The sequence below is a fragment of the Euprymna scolopes genome, chromosome 42 (assembly GCF_053919585.1).
Source record: "Euprymna scolopes isolate OS-2025 chromosome 42, ASM5391958v1, whole genome shotgun sequence".
Taxonomy (NCBI): Eukaryota; Metazoa; Mollusca; class Cephalopoda; order Sepiida; family Sepiolidae; genus Euprymna; species Euprymna scolopes.
This window is the reverse complement of record NC_136523.1, coordinates 49,063,064-49,082,652: the sequence shown is the minus strand read 5'-3', so window position 1 is coordinate 49,082,652 and position 19,589 is coordinate 49,063,064. Positions and strand designations below refer to the sequence as shown.

Sequence of the window (19,589 nt, the reverse complement as noted above, 5' to 3'; positions counted from 1 at the left end):
CCCCCTCGCCTAACTTTCACAAGAAACACTCGTCTAGCTGAAAATGCTATCAATAATTCCCCCCACCTCTTTGTCTGTGCCTAAACCTAAACATAGATCCCATGAACAAAGCTTCTTTCTTAGAACTGCACACCTGTGGAACTGTCTTTCGTTTCGTTTTGCAATACTATACCTATATAAGAGCCAGGTACGTCCAAGAATTGAGTATTGCTGTCACATCTGGGCAGGAGCTGCTAGGAATACCTAATCTTGCTTTGACAGAGTTCAGAATAGACTTCATAGCCCAATGGGGGGATGCCCTTATCTCTTCCCTGCAACCTCTTTCTCACAGAAGAGACATTGTCTCTGTTTTATCGTTATTTTCATCGTAAGTGCTCGTCTGAGCTCCAATCTATGGTCCCACCTCGCCAAACAAACACTCGTCTAGCTGAAAACACTATCAATAATTTCCCCCACTCTTTATCTGTGCCTAAACCTAAACGTAGATTCCATGAACAAAGTTTCTTTCTTAGAACTGCACATCTGTGAAACTGTTTACCTGCTTTCCAGCTGACTACAATATGGCCGTCTTCAAGTCCAATGTGAACAAGTTTTTGATGAGCCGTTCCCCTTAAGTAATCCAATTTTACCAAGTTTTTGATGAGCCGTTCCCCTTTATTTCATGAAGTAGTTTTAAAGGTCACACAGTTATTTACATAAAGTTCTGTAACATGCAATAAAACTGGTCAACTATTTACAGCTTTCGTTTGTTTTGTGTTTCGTGTCAACCATGTGCGATTTCAAGGCACTTTCACCCCTTTTGCCTTTTGACATACACAATAATATGTTTACAATCATATTTTCATTCCCTGGCCCACTCATATTTGGCCAACTGATCTTTTAATTTCAATCCAACTGATCTTTTAATTTATGATAATGATTAATTTAAGTAATGATAAAATAAATATTCATTGATTTTAAAATACCAGTAAAACTAAAATCGATAGATCATCCTCCACAAGTGTATTTTGATGTTTAGGAAAATATCTGCATATTTAACATGTGTTTAAAATTGGGGAAAATCACAATCTTATAGTTAAATAAAGATTTTTATGGGTAGATAATTTTATAACACTTTTGAAGATATATATATATATATACACAAACGAAAAAGACTAATGATCCTTACCTTTTTAACCGACTTTGATCTTGATTGTCCCGGAAGGCCGATTTCATGTTTTGCTAACTTCCGACCCAACACGTGATGTTTTTGTTTATTAACTTTGATTTCAAATGGGTTGATTTTCTTCACTTCACTTTTCCGTTTCTTCTGGTGATTCCGGTCGACTTTTCCTTTCTTTTTACCCATTTTTAGCATTACTGAAAACAAAATGAAGAAATTCTAAATCAGAAATGACCATGATCGTCTGCCTTGCTGTCATCATGGCCGTAGCGTCATCCATGTTTTTTTTTGTTTTTATTTTACAAAGGAGTCACCACTTATCAAGGCCCGGGGGCCACTCGAGGATAAGAGTTAAGATATGTGATATCATTCATTACAACAACAAGAACATTTGCCTTCCAAAAATAACAAAAAAAAACCCCAAAAAACCCTGAAAAAACAAAAAAAAAAACCCTCAAATTTAAACTGACGATGTTTTATTTTGAGAGATTACACTGATATTTGATTTTCTTATGGAACAATAGACTAATCGATATATAAAAATATATACAAGAAAAACATACAAGGTGTCTTCAATAAGTTTCCAGAATTTTTTTGTACAGGCATTTAAAATTGTTGTAGACTCTTGAAAATTCGGTATGTTATTGCTATACATCTTATGAGATGACTGACCAATTTTTATGGTTTCATATTCAAATCAACAGTTAAAGCAAGAATTGGAATACATCCTACTAAAGCTCGATTGTCACCGCTGATGAATTTCGAAAAGGCAATATGGACGTGAGGACATTTTAAAAGAAAAACATGTAATAAAATTCTGTTTTAAACTTGGAAAAAATGTCACAGAAGTTTATGGAATGCTTCAGACTGCTTCTAGACCATCTTGCATGAATCCAGCATCAGTTTTTGAGTGGCATAACAGATTCAAGCAAGGCAGGGAGTCTCTGAGGGATGATGAGATGCGTGGGAAGAGTAAGGAAGTCAGAACATCAGAGTTGATTGGCCAAATAAAGAATTTCATGAACAAGGACCGTCATGTGTCTATAGAGACAATAAATTCACAGTTTGATGTCAGTGTGTGTACACAATTATTTCATCTTAGTTTATTTTTAATTTTTAATAATTTTATATGCGTGTCACGTTGGTATAGTGGTAACATCACCATTTTTGAATGCTAGTTTCAGTTTCGATTCTAGCTGATGGCATCTAAATGCTTTTTTTTTACTTTTGAAATCATGATTCTATAATAATAATATATACGAAATCTACACAAATTAAAATATCATATTTAAGCGTATTTTATGCTCAAGCAAAGCCTCCTAGTGTCTTTATAAACCAGTGGAAAATGAGACTTAAGGGCGATAACTCAAGATCATCATTTTGTAGTTAAAAAGAAAGAACTTTTTTTCTTTTATGAAGACAGAAAACAAGCGTAAAACATTATTTTATCAGCTTTCTTCAAGTAAAGTCCCCGGACGCTTGTTGCAGGCCTGTCAGACTAAAATCAAACATCATAAAAAAAAAAAAAATGTATCCAAAACAAAATATTCCCAAAATATTTTGTTTTTTTTTCAATACATATTAAATAAAATATACATACTAAACAAATTTATACATACTAAACAAATACAATACATACTAAACAAATACTAAAAACAGCCTATCCTGCCTTGACAGAGTACAAAATAGACTTCGTGGCTTAGTGGGGGATGCCCTTTTCTCTACCCTGCAACCTCTCTCCCACAGAAGAGACGTTGGGAGCCTATACTTGTTTTATCGTTATTTCCATGGCAGGTGCTCGTCTGAACTCCAATCTCTGGTCCCCCCCTCGCCAATCTTTCATGATAAACACCCGTCTAGCCGAATCCACTGTAAAAAATTTCCCCCACTCTTTATCTGTGCCTAAATCAAAACGTGGATTCCATGAACAAAGCTTCTTTCTTAGAACTGAACACTTGTGGAACTTTGTTCCATCTGCCTGCTTCCCACCTGACTACAACTTGGATGTGTTCAAGTCCAATGTTAACAAATTCCTAATGAACTGCCCCCTTAAGTAAACACTTCATCAAATCTCCACACTAACGTAATGTATTTGCAATAACCCTTATCCCTGAGTGGCTTCCGGGCCTTGATAAGTGGTGACCACTGTGTAAAAAAAAAAAAAAAAATACAATACATACTAAACAAATTTATACATACTAAACAAATATACATACTAAACAAATACAATACATACTAAACAAAATATTCCCAAAATATTTTTTTTTTTTTTTCAATACATACTAAATAAAAAATCTTTTTTAGGAATATTCTGTATTGGATACATTTTTTTCCAGGGCTCTACGGACAAATTTATCTTTAGTTGACCTTTGACAACTAAATATTTTTTTTGCTAGCCAAACTCACGTGATTTTTGGAATATGACATCTTTATTCTGTAATGAGTACATACATTATAAAGATTATTATTTATTTTTTTAAATAAGTGTAATTCCAAATATACATCGAATTTTATGTTGATACTTGAAGGTATAAACATTCAAATTTCTTCAGATGTTTTTTTTAAAAACAGCTTTTGTTTTAAAAAAAAAAAAAAACTTTTGGTGCTAGTGCACTTATTGGTCCCCGCTATTTTTTTAAATCGTATATATTCAAGTTTAATTAAAGCTTTACGATGTCTTTATTTATTAAACTGTTAGGTGAAAATACAGAATAGGTACAAAACACTCCCCTGTCCCCATGTTAAGAATGGCCTTCAAAATGATAACGTAATTATTTCAGCATGGATCAATAGGTGCATGAGTACCAAAGGTTTTATTGTTTTAATAATTTGATTGCTCATTTTAATAAGAAAAAAATAAATAAAGCTTGAAAAGACATTTTTCACTGGAAGATTATCGATGGAAAAACACAATTGCCAAAAGATAAGCATTTTATTATTAAAAAAAGAAAAAAAAAGTTGAAAAGACATTTTTCACTCGGTAGTGAGCTTTGGAAGATTATCGGTGAAATAAACACAATCGCCAAAACATTAGCATTTTATTATTTCTAGTTGCTACTCACAAATGCGACTGTTTCATTCGCAACGTAAAGCCCTGTTTTATGATGTTCGATTTTAGTTTGACCCGCAGCAAACATTGGAAGAAAAGTTATTTTGGCAATTTTATACTTACGCCCGGCTATGTTCGATAACTCTAAAAGCGGCATTTCCCCCTTTACACCGCCATGTTGTATTTACTTTTTCATTACAGTTTTACGCTTTTACAATCTTTTGCAAATATATATATTAATACAATAGCATATGTGTAATTACCAGGTCTCAAATAGTAATATATCCAAAAATAAGTAAAAACCATAAGGTAGAAAAATCTATATATTAATACAATAGCATGTGTGTTATTTTCTGCGTCACGCTTACATCCGGGTCGGTTAATTGTTATGTACTTCCATTTCTTGTCAAAAATAATGTTACCAAAAATTCTTCATAAGCTTTGGTTTCGATTATAACTGATGGCACTCTAGTAATCTATTTTTTTTATAAATAATGTTATCAAGAATTCTTCATAAGTTTTAGTTTCAGGTTTGATTATGGCTGAAGGAACTCAAGTTATATAAGTTATATATATATATATATATACTTGTTTACTGTTATATAAACATGCCTACATCCTGCTGCTACAAACAGCCACTTGTTTCAATCAAACAACAGATATCATCAGGCAGCGACTTGACTATTCAAATGTTCAATGAATAATCAAAATATGAATAGTCAAGTCGCTGCTTGATGATATCTGTTGTTTGATTGAAACAAGTAGATGTTTGTAGCAGCGGGATGTAGGCATGTTTATATAACAATAAACAAGTATTATCAGCTCTTTTTATTGAGCACTATCTAACAACCTCGTTGAATTCACTAGTCCATTACTTTTGGATAAAAAAAACCCGAGTATATATATATATATATATATATATATATATATATATATATTTATTTATTTTTTCATAAGATTTTATTTTGGTTTCTATTCAAGCTAATGCACCCAAGTTATATGGATATATGGTTTTTATTTCTGAAATCGCAACTTTATAATATATAAAAATCGATAGAACATTAACTATATAATAATATATATGAAATCTGTAAAAATTAAAATATCATATTTAAGCGTACTTTACAACCGTGCTAGCTTAGATAAATACTTTGGCAGTTTTAATAAAAAAGCTACAATAATATCAGAGAATCTCCATTTACACTGAACATTTACAGAATGCCAAAATCAATATATTAAATATGAATGAGTTCCCTGTAGAATTTCCAGAGGTCCCGCTAGTATTGAATTATTATTCTTTAATTTATTTGGCTTATTTGTTTTACATCTTGAATTTAAGTGTCAGCTTATATGAATGCCCTGGAAAAGTCACTTCTGATGAATGTTTGCCCGTTTAAAAATATGCAAATAAACCTAGCTGTTTTTGTTGAAGGGATTTGTGCACTTTGTGAACTGCGCTGAAATAAATATTATTTAGAAAGCTAATCTTAATATGAGTAGGGGGGGTGTTTTGTAACTATTCTGTACTTTCACCTAACAATTTAATAAAAAAAAGATATTGGAAAACTTGAATTTAACTTGAAAATACTATTTTAAAAAATAGCATGGTTCCAAAAGTGCATGAGTACCATTTTTTTTTTTTTTTCAGATTAACAAAATGTTGTCGTTTGGGCCCGTGGCGCAGTTGATAGAGATGTTGAATCTCTATGGTTCCAGGTGAGAATTGTCTGAAGATAGCGGTTTCAATCCTACCCAAAGCCGGCCAGAGGCTTACTTGGCAAAAAAACGTGGTGAGACGACTACAACTACGGATGGCAGTAATTGCTGAGAATGCAGTTGGGAGATTTGGCGTTCCTATCTGTTGCGGTTACCACCTGACGAAGGCCAGAGGAATAGTTGGCCGAAACGTTGTGAAACAACAACTAATAAAAGATGAGAATAATAGTTCGCAATAAATAAATTAAGATAAATAAATACTCATCTCAATAATGAATTCCAATTAAAATAATATAGAAAACAAAATAACGTTCAACAGTTGCATACGTGAACGAGGTCACACGTTAGGAGACGTGTGCTTTTGATGATGACGTAACGGAACTGACAGGCCAAGAAGATTAGATTGAAGAGTTTGAGTTTGGTCATGAAAGTGAGCAGATGTGCTTCAGAGCCGGGAAGCGGGGCTGGAAGGAACAAACATGTAGACACGTAATGCAGACTCATTGGGAAGACCACTGAGACAGCTGAAATTAATTTATATTTTAAAAATATAAAGTATTGTTCTGTGGTTTCACAAAAGAAGAAAAAAACAGGTGTATCAATCGGTTATGATGTTGGTCGTTGCATGATTCATCAAAGAGCCCAGCAGTGAAGACAGAAGAACTCCTGGAGAAAGAAAAAGTATGAAGCATCTATATTCTTCTTAATATAAAATATGATATCTTTATGTAAATACGAACTGTAATGTATCTGTGTGATAACTCCTCTATACAACAGTTTATACAGCGATTATATATCACCCTGGCTACACAACATGACTCAATTTGCACGTTTATATCATCCTCTCCTGGCTACCCCACAATGAGCTGAGCTCCAATCTACGGTCCCCCTCACCAAACTTTCACAAGAAACACCCATCTAGCAGAAAACACTATCGCTAATTTCCCCCACTCTTTATCTGTGCCTAAACCTAAACGTAGATTCACTGAGCAAAGCTTCTTTCTTAGAACTGCACGCCTATGGAACTGTCTTCCGTTTTCCTGCTTTCCAGCTGACTACAATATGGTTGTCTTCAAGTCTAACGTAAACAAGTTTTTGATTAGCCGTTCTATATAAGTTAACAAATTTACCGAATTTCCATTACTAACGATTACTATATTGTCCAATTTCTACTGTACACTCTTTAACCCTTATCCTCGAGTGGCCTCTTGGCCTTGATAAGTGGTGATGCCCCTATATATATATATATATATAAATGTAACACTGTGTCATCAAACAAGTAAACAACTTTAAATACAAGAGATATTAGACATCAATTAATAAATATACCTTGAATTATACCATTAAATATACCTTGGTTGTATTATCACCCTGGAAGGCAAGTGTGACACAGAAATAAAGAAGAGAACTGGACAATCTAAAACAACTTTTAACAGCATGAAATGCATTTTTACCAAGAGTAAGATGAGCCTCAAGACAAAGATGCAGGTTATGAGAGCCGACGTATGATCCATTCTTCTATACAGATGCGAATGCTGGACCTTAATCAACGGCACAGAACAGCAACTAGAAGCAGTGGAGATGTGGTTTATCTTGAGAATCATGAAAGCCTCCAGGACAAGAAGAAAAATAAATGCAGAAGTAATGGACATGGCTGGGTACAAGACATGCCTTCTCAATACCGTCAGAGAAAGACAGCTCAAATTTTTCGGACATATAATCAGAACTGACAGACTAGAGAAACTGTTATGGAGTGGCAAAATATGTGGAAACAAAAGCAGAGTAATACAACGCACAAAATTCACAGTTGAAACAAATTTGCAACGAATAAAGAAGGTGCCAACGTAGAGCTAATGAGAAAGACCGAGAACATGGAATAATGGAGAGCCATGATTATTGATGGCTGCAAGACCAGACAGGACACTTTAAGAAGTGTGTGTGTGTGTGCATGTGTGCGAGTCCGTTTCCCATGGACTTGGAAACGGCTGGCATGATTTTTTTAAAATTTCACATGAAGGTACTTGCTGTGTCTGGGAGTGTTCTTACATAGGTTTTGTATCAGAATACGGCTAAAACATCCGCTTAAAGAAGGAAGCTTGATTTTCACCAAAGTTAACACTTTCAATTTCATACAGTCTAACATCACAAGTGCATTTGAGAAGTTTTATACCGCACAAGCAGAAAGGTCTAGCTAATAAAATCAACTGTAGACTGTTTTATAAGACAGAAGCGTTCAAAATGAATATTTCTTTTTAGAGCACAATTGAACCATTATACTTGACTTTTGTATTTTAAACTTTACGTGAAACCATTATTTACAGATAATTTTAAAAAAATCAACAGTAAATTCTTTACAATACAATGTGAACTACAATGCATTGTGGACTAAGTCACTGTGGGGAGGCATATGAAGCTTCCTCCCCATACACTGCAAGAGGGGGGGGGCCCTAACTGGAGAAGGCAATAAATCGATTTGATTAAAAAAATGGTCGATTTCACTGATTTTGCTGATAATAAAAATATGGGAGGGTGGAAAATTTGTTGATCCTTATTCACTCCTGGACAACATTGGGTCTCCCTCCTAAGGTAAATGTTACTATCGAAATACCCTGGCTAAATCACTGCTAAACAAGCCGTGTGTGCGTGGTCCCCCTCTGGTGCTGCATGTGAGATGACGCCACAAAAAATAGCGAAGAAATGATGAAGGTGAGAAGTGTGAAGGACCAACGTTGCCTTCACATTTTAGCCAAGTTTAAAAAAATCTAATGGATGGGGCAAAAAGTGTCATTTTTTTGGAAATTTTGGGGCATTTGTGACCCCTTTTGAGCTCCTGGGAACACTGAACCCCAGTGAAAATGGACAAACGGTGCAGTTTCACACCTTAAGACATGTACATTTGAATTCAGCACCATGGAAAACCACTGTATAGACATACATATCAAGTTTTTGAGTAATATGAAAAAAGGGCTCCAAAAAGGCATGTTTTTTTTAGCCCTAAAAATCCCAGAGGGATGCGAACCAGAATTTTGCCAGGGTCATCCATACTGAATTTATATTAAAAACAATGGTCTCCACATTTCAGCCAAGTTTCATGAAAATCTAATGGATGGATCAAATGCTATGGGGTAAAAAGCGAACCAGAATTTTGCCAGAGTCATCCATACTGGATTTATATTAAGAACAATGGGCTCCACATTTTGGCCAAGTTTCAGAAAAATCTAATGGATGGATCAAAATGTGTCATTTTTGACCATTTTGAGCTCCTGGGGACGCAACAGGAATTTTCGCAAAATTTCTTTTTAATGTGCACATCTATTTAATAAAATACAATTTGTGGCAAAATTTCAGGAAAAACTAATGGACAGTTTTCAGGCAATCATCCGGACTAACAGATGCACAGACGTCACTGAAAACATAGGTCCCTCTCACATAAATCAAGGGACCAAAAATGTATGAGATTCAGTATGAATTCAGCCTAGTTATGGAAATATAGTAAACAATATGCAAAATAAAATAATATTCATTCTCTTGAGACCATTATGGACCAGAATTTAGAAACTGAGCACCCCTTTTCTAATCTTTAAACATTGAATTTTTTCTTTCTTTCTTTTTTTTTTTTTTTTTGTATAATCTGGTAAAAAAAAAGTGAAAAAAGATGAAAAGAAAAATTATATAAGAAGGATGTGCATCATCTGCACCATATTTATTTATTTTATCGAAAATAATTTTTTCAGAAATAGTAATTCATTCTTACTAATAATAACAGGGAAAATTCATCTTTTCTGGTAATAATAAAAATAAATTTCATTTCATTTTATTTTCGAGTTCCCGTTCGGTGTTTAAATTTGATGAACGCAGACAATTTTTTTTTAGCAGTGATTTAGCCAGGATATTCCGATAGTAACATTTACCAAAATATTTACCATCTTTACACAATTTTTCATCCCATTTCTGTTCAGGCCACTAAACTGCTATTTTACCCTTAAAACTTAGTTTAAAACTTAAACTAAAGAGTTCAATTCAAATTCTGTAGCAGTACCAAATTTTCAACCCTAAAACGGTAAAATATTTTTCTTTACTTTTGTAGTTTCACTATAAAAAATCCCTCCCTGTCCAGTGCAGGAAGAGAATAGTTACCAAAGCCCCTTTCCACCCTTAAAAATGTTTCTAAATAATAATGTTAATGAAACCCTTCTCAACATGAGGATGCAGAGGGTCTTTACTCTTTATTATTGACTATAAATCTATCATAAGTCAAGATCATTAGTAGGGTTATGACAACAGCATATTCTTTTCATTGTTTTGACTCTCGAGTATATTTCCGACACAGACACAATTAATCAACCGAGAACCACATCACTCTACATCAAAAACATAAGATATCAATGGATATATACCTGAGAATCAAAACAAGGAAAAGAATATGCTGTTGTCATATCCCTAGTCATTAGTTACCCGACTAAGGTATTAAGACAATATGCTAAGGTTTTGATCCTTTTCTGTCAAGGAGTTTCAAGTAGCACTAGTAATTCACATGAAAAATATGAGGGTAGGGTCATTGGCTCAGTAGGAAAACTAGTACTGTATAGGTCTTTGTGTTTCTTCCATTCTGCAGTCAGGCATGATTTGAAGGCATTTACTGAGTGGCCATTGATGGTGTGGGAATTCAGTCTGTTCCAAATAGGAGCCACCTACTAGAGAAGAAGTGGCCACGGGAGAAAGGTTGATGCTGGATCTGCATCTTCAGATTATGTCCCCTGGTGGATGGGTTGAGAGCTGGAGTGAACTATTCTGTACCTTCATCCAGTGTCTAGTTAGAAAATTATGAACATGAATTATCGCCCTTTCTCGACTTGTTTATAAAAGACAACGGTAAATTTTTAGATTAGGTCCACCTCCACAATGTTCTTCTAAATGACGACTTTATAGGTTTTCGACTATGCTGAATACGGAAATCGCATTGAACTTTTGCAGAAATATGTAGTTATCGAGATATAAAAAATTGTATTATGCATTGTATTCTTTGGTGGCCATCTTTTTTACGTGCGTGCACGTGCCATAAACAAATCTACGCGCGTAACAAAGATGGCCGCCAAAGAATACAATGCATAATACAACTTTTTATATCTCGATAACTACTTATTTGCACAAAATTTCAATGCGATTTCCGTATTCAGCATAGTCGAAAACCTATAAAGTCGTCATTTAAAAGAAAATTGTGGAGGTGGACCTAATCTAAAAAAATACCAAGACGACGACTATATTTTTCTGTACAGGTGTTTATTTCGAGGTTTCACGTGCATGATTAAACTTGCTATAAGTGTTGCAAAATAATTAAAAAGAAACCCCCCCCCTCCCAAATAAATAAGAAAACAAGGTATTAGTGCACTTATTGATCCGTGCTGAAATAATAACGTTATTATTTAAAAAGCCATTCTTAACATAGGGAGGGTGTTTTGTACCTATTCTATACTTTAACCTTACAATTGAATAAAAAAAAAAAAAACATAAGACTTTAATTAAACTTGGAAATACGATTTAAAAAAACAGCGCGGATCAGTAAGTGCACTGCACTAGTGCACTGCACTAGTGCCCATAATTTTTGTATTGTTTTTCTTTTCCTAAACACAGTTTAAGTAAAAAAATATCTTGCCTTAATAGAGTTCAAAGCCGGCTCGGAAAACTAGCAACCTCTTTTCCACAAAAGAGACGTCGCTAGCCTGTCTCTGCTCGTTCATAGTAAGTGCTCGCTCGTCTGAACTCCAATCTATGGTCCTCGCTTGCCAAACTTTCACAAAAAAAAAAAACACTCGATTAGCTAAAACCACAATATATGATTTTCCCCACTCTCTATCTATATCTCTATAGACGCAGATAATTCCATGAACAAAGCTTCTTTCCCAGAACTGCCCGTCTTTGCAACACTGTTCCGCTGGCATGCTTCACGACTGAATACAAAATGGTAGCCTTCAAATCTTATGTAAACAAATTCCTGTTAGGTCGTCATCATAAATAAACAATTCCACTCAATTTACATCATTAAAGATTACTTCACTACCACTCTTATCCTCGTGTGGCCTTCGGGCCTTGATAAAAAAGAAAGTTTGGTACTAGTGCAGAGAGTGATTCGGGTTTGTTTTACTGTACACATAGATTCGAAAAAGTTGTCAAAAAACAAATATATAACAAATGTTATCAAAGGCAAGATAAGTTACTTTTCTACCTAACTGGATATGTTTTTAGTGTTTATATTTAATGTAACATATTTATTCAGCTCAAAAAACATACAGAGTTTACCGATGTAATGTATTGGAAAATTTTAAATGGCAGCCGACTCTCTCTTTGAGGCAGTAAGTTTGGGAAAATGAGGTATAAATAAAAAAAACCAGACAAAATACTGTTAGAAATTCGCTCAATCGCGACATAGGCTGACATATATTCGGCGGGTTTTTAACTGTATTTTGACTGTTTTTTTAAATTTTTTTATTTATAACTCCTTTTCCCAAACTTACCGTCTCCTAGAGAGAGTCGCCCGGCCGCCATTTTGAATTTTCCAATACATTGGTAAACACTGTATGTTTTTCGAGCTAAATAAACATGTTACATTAAATATAAACACTAAAAACATATCCAGTTGGAGTTGGGTAGAAAAGTAACTTATCTTGCCTTTGATAACATTTATTTATTCTATATTTGTTTTGTGACAACTTTTTCGAATCTATATGTACAGTAAAACAAACCCACCTATTCTATACTTCAACCTTACAATTGAATAAAAAAAACATATAATAAAACTTTAATTAAACTTGGAAATACGATTTAAAAAATAGCGCGGATCCAGTAACGGAAAGTTTTTAGGAACATTGAAACTCATTTTACTTTAAATAATTTAGGTGACTGAAATAAGATTTTACGCACAATAATCACTGAACGACGACGTTTTAAAATATAAATTAAATATTTCAAATTGAGTTTTAACGATCACATCAGAATATAAGGTGCTAGTGGAGTGCAATCCGCGCTATTTTTTAAATCGTATTTCCAAGTTTAATTTAAGTTTTTTGATAATTTTTTTGTAAGGTTAAAGTATAGAATAGGTACAAAACACCCTCCCCTCCCCATGTTAAGAATGACTTTTTAAATAATAACGTTATTATTTCAGCACGGATCAATATGTGCACTAGTACCGAATATAAATTTGCATTTTGTTTATTATTCTCAAATTAAATCAATCCATCGAGAAATGAACTCGCAAAGAAACGGTTTTAAAATCCTTCCCAATTATTTTTATAAAATTCATTATCGCGACTTTGTGCTAAACTTGAAAAATGTTTCCTTTATATATAAAAGTAAAAAGAAAAGATAGAAAAAAAAACTTACAGTTTCTGGATGTTAACAAAAATATGAATTAAACCCAATTCGAATGAACCATGTGGATAGAAGCGGAAGAGGAACTATGAATTCCGGTGTAAAGGGAAGAAATGTCCCTTCTGAATATTAGGTACTAGTTTAAAATTTCAATTCCCATCTATAAGGATTATTTAGTTCTTTCCTACTGCAATAACTTAGACACCAGGGGCAGACAGTTGGATTAAGAAGTTAGCGCCTCAGAGGAGAGGCACTCTGATCTGCAAAAAAGTGCCTCGGCAGCCCGTCGGCATTCCCTGGTAAGGGCGTCTCAGGCAATTATCAATAAGCTAACCCCTTCTCAAAGAGAGAAGGCACGGCCTGGGAGGGTGGACCTCCTAAAACTGCACAGAAGTAAACTCGCACTGCAAAATCAACAGGGACTGGATTATTACAGGAATGGTCTAATCTCTATTGATTTTTGGAGCCGAGAATAAAAATCGATAGCCGAATTCTGATTTATAAAATCTGAATAAGTGAAGATAACAAACATGAAAATAGAGGGAAAAATTTAAAAAAGACAAAAAGCAGAGTGTAGTATCTGTTTTGATATCATGTGTACTCTTTAAGGTGCTTGTTAAAGTAGAGTGGACAGATCGACTATTTTTTTTTTAAATATGTCGTTTAAGCAAAAACAATATTACGTACTTCGTGACTTAATTGTCATGTAGACAATAGTAGTATATTAAAAATTATGAAAATTCATTGGGTAGAAATTTATTTATAGTTAAAAGTAATTTTTACGGAAAGTTGAATAAAATTGTATAGATGACGGTAACACGTATATACAAACATATATACACTTATTACATCTATATGGACCACCACAACGCAAAATATATGTTCTAGTGCCATATACATCCGTCTATGTTATATACAACCCCCAACAATATAACAAATAGAAGGTTTTCCTCCTATATGACTCATTATCATCATCAGCATCATTATCATCATTTATTTTATCATGTGGACGATAGTGTTGCAGTTTAGCAGTCAATGATGGCCATAGTGCTCATGTTGCAAGAAATCTAAACTCTAATTAGTAGAAAAACACTCGTCTATCTTAAACCACTACCAATTTCCTCCACTCTTTATCTGTGCCTAAACCTAAACGTAGATTCCATGAACAAAGCTTCTTTCTTAGAACTGCACGCCTGTGAAACTCTCTTCCATTTGCCTGCTTTCCAGCTGACTACAATATGGCTGTCTTCAAGTCCAATGTAAACAAGTTCTTGATGAGCCGTTCCCTTTAAGTAATTCAATTTACCAAATTTACACTTCTAATGATTACTATATTGTCACTTGACCACTGTACACTCTTTAACCCTTATCCTCAAGTGGCCTCGAGGTCTTGATAAGTGGTGATTCCCTTGTAAGAAAAAAAACAAAAAAACTATGTATACTGCTACACTCATATATGAATTCAGATGTTGCGAGCCTGTCTCTGTTTTATCGTCATTTTTATGGCAAGTACTTGTCTGAGCGCCAGTCTATGGTCCCCCCTTGTCAAACATTCACGAGAAGCACTCATCTAGCTGAAAACACTATCAATAATTCATCCCACTCTTTATCTGTGCCTAAACCTAAGCGTAGATACCATGAACAAAGCTTCTTTCTTAGAACTGCAACCCTGTGGAACTCTTTTCCATTTTCCTGCTTTCTAACTGACTACAATATGGTCGTCTTCAAGTCCAACGTGGAGAAGTTCTAGATCAGCCATCCCCTTAAGTAATCCAATTTACCAAATTCCCGCTACTAACGATTACTATATTGTCTTTTTGACAACTGTACACTCTTTAACCCTTATCCTCAAGTGGCCTCTGGGTCTTGATAAGTGGTGATTCCCTTGTAAAAAAAAAAACAACGATTACTATGATATTTTCTCATTCACTACTGTACACTCATTAACCATTATCCTCGAGTGACTTTCGGGCCTTGATAAGTGGTGGCTCGTTTGTGAAAGAAAAAAATAAAAAAAAAAAAAGCAAAAAACATGATTTTGCCACCATTTTTCGACAGATCCAGATTTTTCAGCCCGGGTAAGTGTTGTATTATAACAGCGTGGACGAAAGGCGAAACGACGTCACTTTAATTACAAGAAACCTCCTCAATCACTGATTGCCATGGTTACACTGCGTTAAAGTACTTCCCTCAAGCTCCTTGGGTTAACATTCACAGACAACATGAATTAGAACAAATACATTGAGGTAATTGCTAAGGCTGCTGTGAAGAAAGTGGCCTCTCTTTACCGTGCTAAAAGGCTACTCACACTTAAGAGTAACCTGTATTTTTTTTTTTACAAGGAAGTCACCACTTATCAAAGGCCACTCGGGGATAAGGCTTATTGCGTGTACAGTAATCAATGGGATAATATCATAGTAATCGTTAGTATTGGAGATTTGATAAAGTGTCTTACTTAAGGGGGCAGTTTATCAGGAACTTGTTTATGTTGGACTCGAAGACATCGAAGTTGTAGTCAGGTGGGAAACAGGCAAACGAGAGAGAGTTCCACAGGAGTGCAGTTCTAAGAAAGAAGCTTTGTTCATGGAATCTACGTTTTGATTTAGGCACAGATAAAGAGTGGGGAAAATTACTGACAGTGGTTTCAGCCAAACGGGTGTTTTTCATGAGAGATTTGCGAAGGGGGACCAGAGATTGGAGCTCAGACGAGCACTTGCCATGGAAATAACCATAAAACAATGACAGGCTCGCAACGTCTCTTCTATGGGAGAGAGGTTGCAGGGAAGAGAAAAGGGCATCCCCCACTAGGCTATGAAGTCTATTTTGTACTCTATCAAGGAAGGATATGCTGTTTTTAGCACCTCCTGCCCAGATATAGCAGTAGTACTCCATCCTTGGACGTACTTGGCTTTTATATAGATAGAGAATTGCATCAGCAGTGAGATATCTATTGGAGCGGTAGAAGGATCCCACCATTTTTCCAGCAACCTTGGCAACAGATTTGATGTATGTGTTCCATTTCAGATAAGGCGTAAAGGTCAATCCCAGAAGTTTGTAAAAACATGGAGCCTCCCCAAGACGAGAGCCATCCATTTCAATTGATGCCAGATGGGGATCAGAGTGTTGATGATGTAAAGATAGAAGCTTGGTTTTAGATTCATTAAAAGTAACCAGCCACCTCTTCACCCATTATACCATGTGCTCAAGATCAGAGGAGAGAGAATCAGAGAGAACTTTGTCATTTACGGCCTTAGATGTGTTGCCTAGATGATCGTGTCATCAGCATAGATGTCAACGAATGATTTAAGTATGCGTTTTGGGAGATCATTGATGTAGATCAGGAAGAGAGTTGTGGGTTTCTGATTTCTGCCCATTAACCACTACTGTTATGAACCTATCAGAGAGAAATGATTTTATAATTGAGAAAACATTTCCAGTTATACCGTAGCTGGAAATCTTGTGAAGTAGGCCCTTATGCCATACCTTATCAAAGGCCTTTCATATGTCAAGAGCAATTGCCCTAGAAAGGAAGCCTTTGTCGAGAGATTCACTAATCCTATGAAATATAACCGTTAGCACGTCTGCTGTAGATCTAGCAGAATGGAAACCATATTGCATGTCACTAAGAAGGTTGTTTGTGCTGAGGTGGTTGACTACTTCTTTATTTAATATGGATTCCAGCAACTTACTCATGACACACAGGAGACTTATTGCTATTGCAGTGGCGTACCTATGTAAAATGGCACCCATGGCAAAGTTTGAATGTGCACCCCTTCTTAATAATTTATACCTTAGATATACCTAACCTACATAATATTATAATACAGGCACAATTTTAACGAAAGATAAACCATGAAATGAATGTTTTAATAAAGTAATTATATGGTTATTCTTGCTTTAAGAAATAAAATTCTAAATTATCCAAAAAGAAAGGACTACAACATACTTCATTTATTTTTATTATGAAGAAATTGAAGGATAACAAACATACCACAATAAACCTCAATAAATCCGGCCTTTTTTGTTTCAATAATAACATTCTAAAATAATACTTTTCGTGCCTTTATGGAAGCAAATTCGTATATGATTTTATCAAAGTTAGTTTTCTCTAATTCTTCCCTTTCTATACTCATCAAAGCTAGATCACACAATCTGTCCTGACTCATTGAGGCTCGGAGACATGAAAGAATTAGTTTCAGTTTACTGAAACTTCGCTCGCAGCTTGCAATAGATACTGCCATTGTCAACATTATTTGCAAAGCAATTCGAAGATTGGGAAATATGCTCTCATCACCATATTCAACTATGAATGTCAGAAGGTCTTCAGGACGCGATAACTTTAAGTTGGCACGACTTGATATCAACATTTTGCAATCAATAATCTCCTCATATAATTGCTTGTCATCTATGTCTGAACTGTACACAGCTCCTAAATTTTCACACATAGACTCTAATTGTTCACAGTCAGATGAGTCAGGACTGTAACAAAGGCCTTGGACATCCAACAGAAAGCCAAATTTGGAATCGATGTCAAATAACCGGGAGAATCGATCATCCATCTCTTTGTGCAGGCAGTCTAGAGCTCCCTTCATGACTCGTTTCATTTCATCTGTTCTTGATAACCCGGCATCTCGTGCATTTTCACCAGCCATTCTTGTTTTTCCCCTTGTCCTTCTTTTGATTTAAACGTCCCATTTTTCACAAAGGTTCCTGCCATCTTCCAAGCATTCATCAACTAAATTTTCTCTTGCATCATTGAAATGATCTCTTAGGCCTTTTATGTCTAGGGCAGCATTGTGAAAATTCATTGTCTTGTCTTGCAATCGTTTTTGCACTCTATCTATTGGCGTAAGTATTTTGTGCCAAAAACCCAACAATGTTAGAAACTCGTATGTTAGTATGCGATTTACTAGTTGTTTAGCGTTACTCTGGATAGCAATTGTTTGGCTGACATCTTCTATCATGCTGTCTAGTACATCAACGATTTTGTCAAGATACATTTGTACAGGCTTCACTGCTTCTGTTCTAGAACTCCAATAGCTTTCTGCTTCAGCCTTTAAAACCAGTGAGACAGCATCTTTTAATTTCTCCCACTGCTGTGTGGAACGGGAAAAGAAGCTATACAATGAGTCAATAACTCCAAAGAACGAGACCATTTCTGTGTCTTGCTTGGCTGCCTGAACACCTACGAGGTTAAGTGAATGGTTATCACAATTTACAAACACTGCCAGCTTGTTTTTTTCATTTATTCTTTGCTGCACACCACTTCTGCGTCCCGCCATCACAGCAGCATTGTCATAACATTGTGACCGACAATCTTCTATCTTCATCTGGTCTTTCTCCAGTTGTTGCATGATAACTTCAACGAAGCTTGCAGCATCCTTCTGACGTATATGGAGAAAACCCAGAAAGGACTCTCTAACACAAACTGTTTTCCTTTCAAAATCAATATCCACAAACCTTACAACTTCTGAAATCTGCTCACGATGTGCCTGGTCCGGGGTTGAGTCGAATAGAAGACCATAATACTTAGCTTTTTTAATGCTGTCTAGTAAATTCTTGCGAACGGTAGATGCTATAATATGAATAAATTCATTCTGAACACCTGGGGAAATGTAAGATAATGCGTAAGGATGACTTTCAATAAGAGCGAGGTGCTCTCGCATCACAGGATCAAAGACGGCAAGAAATTTCATTAAACCAAGGAAATTACCCACATTTGAGTTACCATCTGCCTGAAGTGATTCCCTGTGTCCTCGCAAAGCAAGGTTCTGTTTTGTCAAGTATTTGATACTGTGTAATATTCTCATGAGAATGTCACACCATTTCTGCTTTTCTTTTTCAATTTGTAACTGGAGTTCTACGTCAAGAATCCATTTTTTTCAGTCAGATTTCTTTCCAGTTCTTTCCACAGTGTAAAACACTCTCGATGATTCTTAGCATTTTCATGAACGGTCATCCTTTCAGGTGCTTTCCACTGACTAAATCCACCCTCCTGCTGCAATGTGGATTGATGCTCTGATCGGGAATAGAGCAGGCAGCAGATGCAATATGCAGACTTTTTGGAAGGCGAATACACTAGCCAAGAGCGAGTCACTTCCTCGCCATTTGCTAATTTCCTCTTGAACCAGTTACTACTCATTGTGCGATTATTTATAGGCAGAAAAGGTCCATGACTGTTCTGAAAATATTTTGAACCAAGCTTTGTGATTTCTGTTCTCATTTTATCTGACAAAATAGGTTTTCCAGTATCCTTACTAAAATTTAAGAGTCCAATATCGTGTTCTGCAATGA

General features: G+C 35.3%; 3 protein-coding genes across 3 annotated transcripts in view; all 3 read right to left on the bottom strand.

Moving 5' to 3' along the window:
* The window catches only part of LOC145267100 (nucleolar protein 14-like), a 139,865-nt gene extending 126,446 nt beyond the window's left edge, over window positions 1-13,419 (bottom strand). The window contains exons 1-2 of the mRNA XM_080123103.1: window positions 13,308-13,419; window positions 1,169-1,359 (exon numbers count right to left, since the gene is read on the bottom strand). Coding sequence (XP_079979229.1) covers window positions 1,169-1,357 — 189 coding nt within the window. The 5' untranslated portion in view covers window positions 1,358-1,359; window positions 13,308-13,419. The remainder of the gene's footprint in view (window positions 1-1,168; window positions 1,360-13,307) is intronic.
* A 3,916-nt stretch (window positions 13,420-17,335) lies between these two features.
* Window positions 17,336-17,947, bottom strand: LOC145267179 (uncharacterized). The gene has a single exon (XM_080123240.1). The coding sequence runs from the start codon at window positions 17,945-17,947 to the stop codon at window positions 17,336-17,338; it is 612 nt and encodes a 203-aa protein (XP_079979366.1).
* A 30-nt stretch (window positions 17,948-17,977) lies between these two features.
* On the bottom strand, window positions 17,978-19,105 carry LOC145267178 (zinc finger MYM-type protein 1-like). Its single transcript, XM_080123239.1, has one exon. It carries the CDS (start codon window positions 19,103-19,105, stop codon window positions 17,978-17,980), a length of 1,128 nt encoding a protein of 375 aa, XP_079979365.1.
* Window positions 19,106-19,589: the final 484 nt, after the last annotated feature.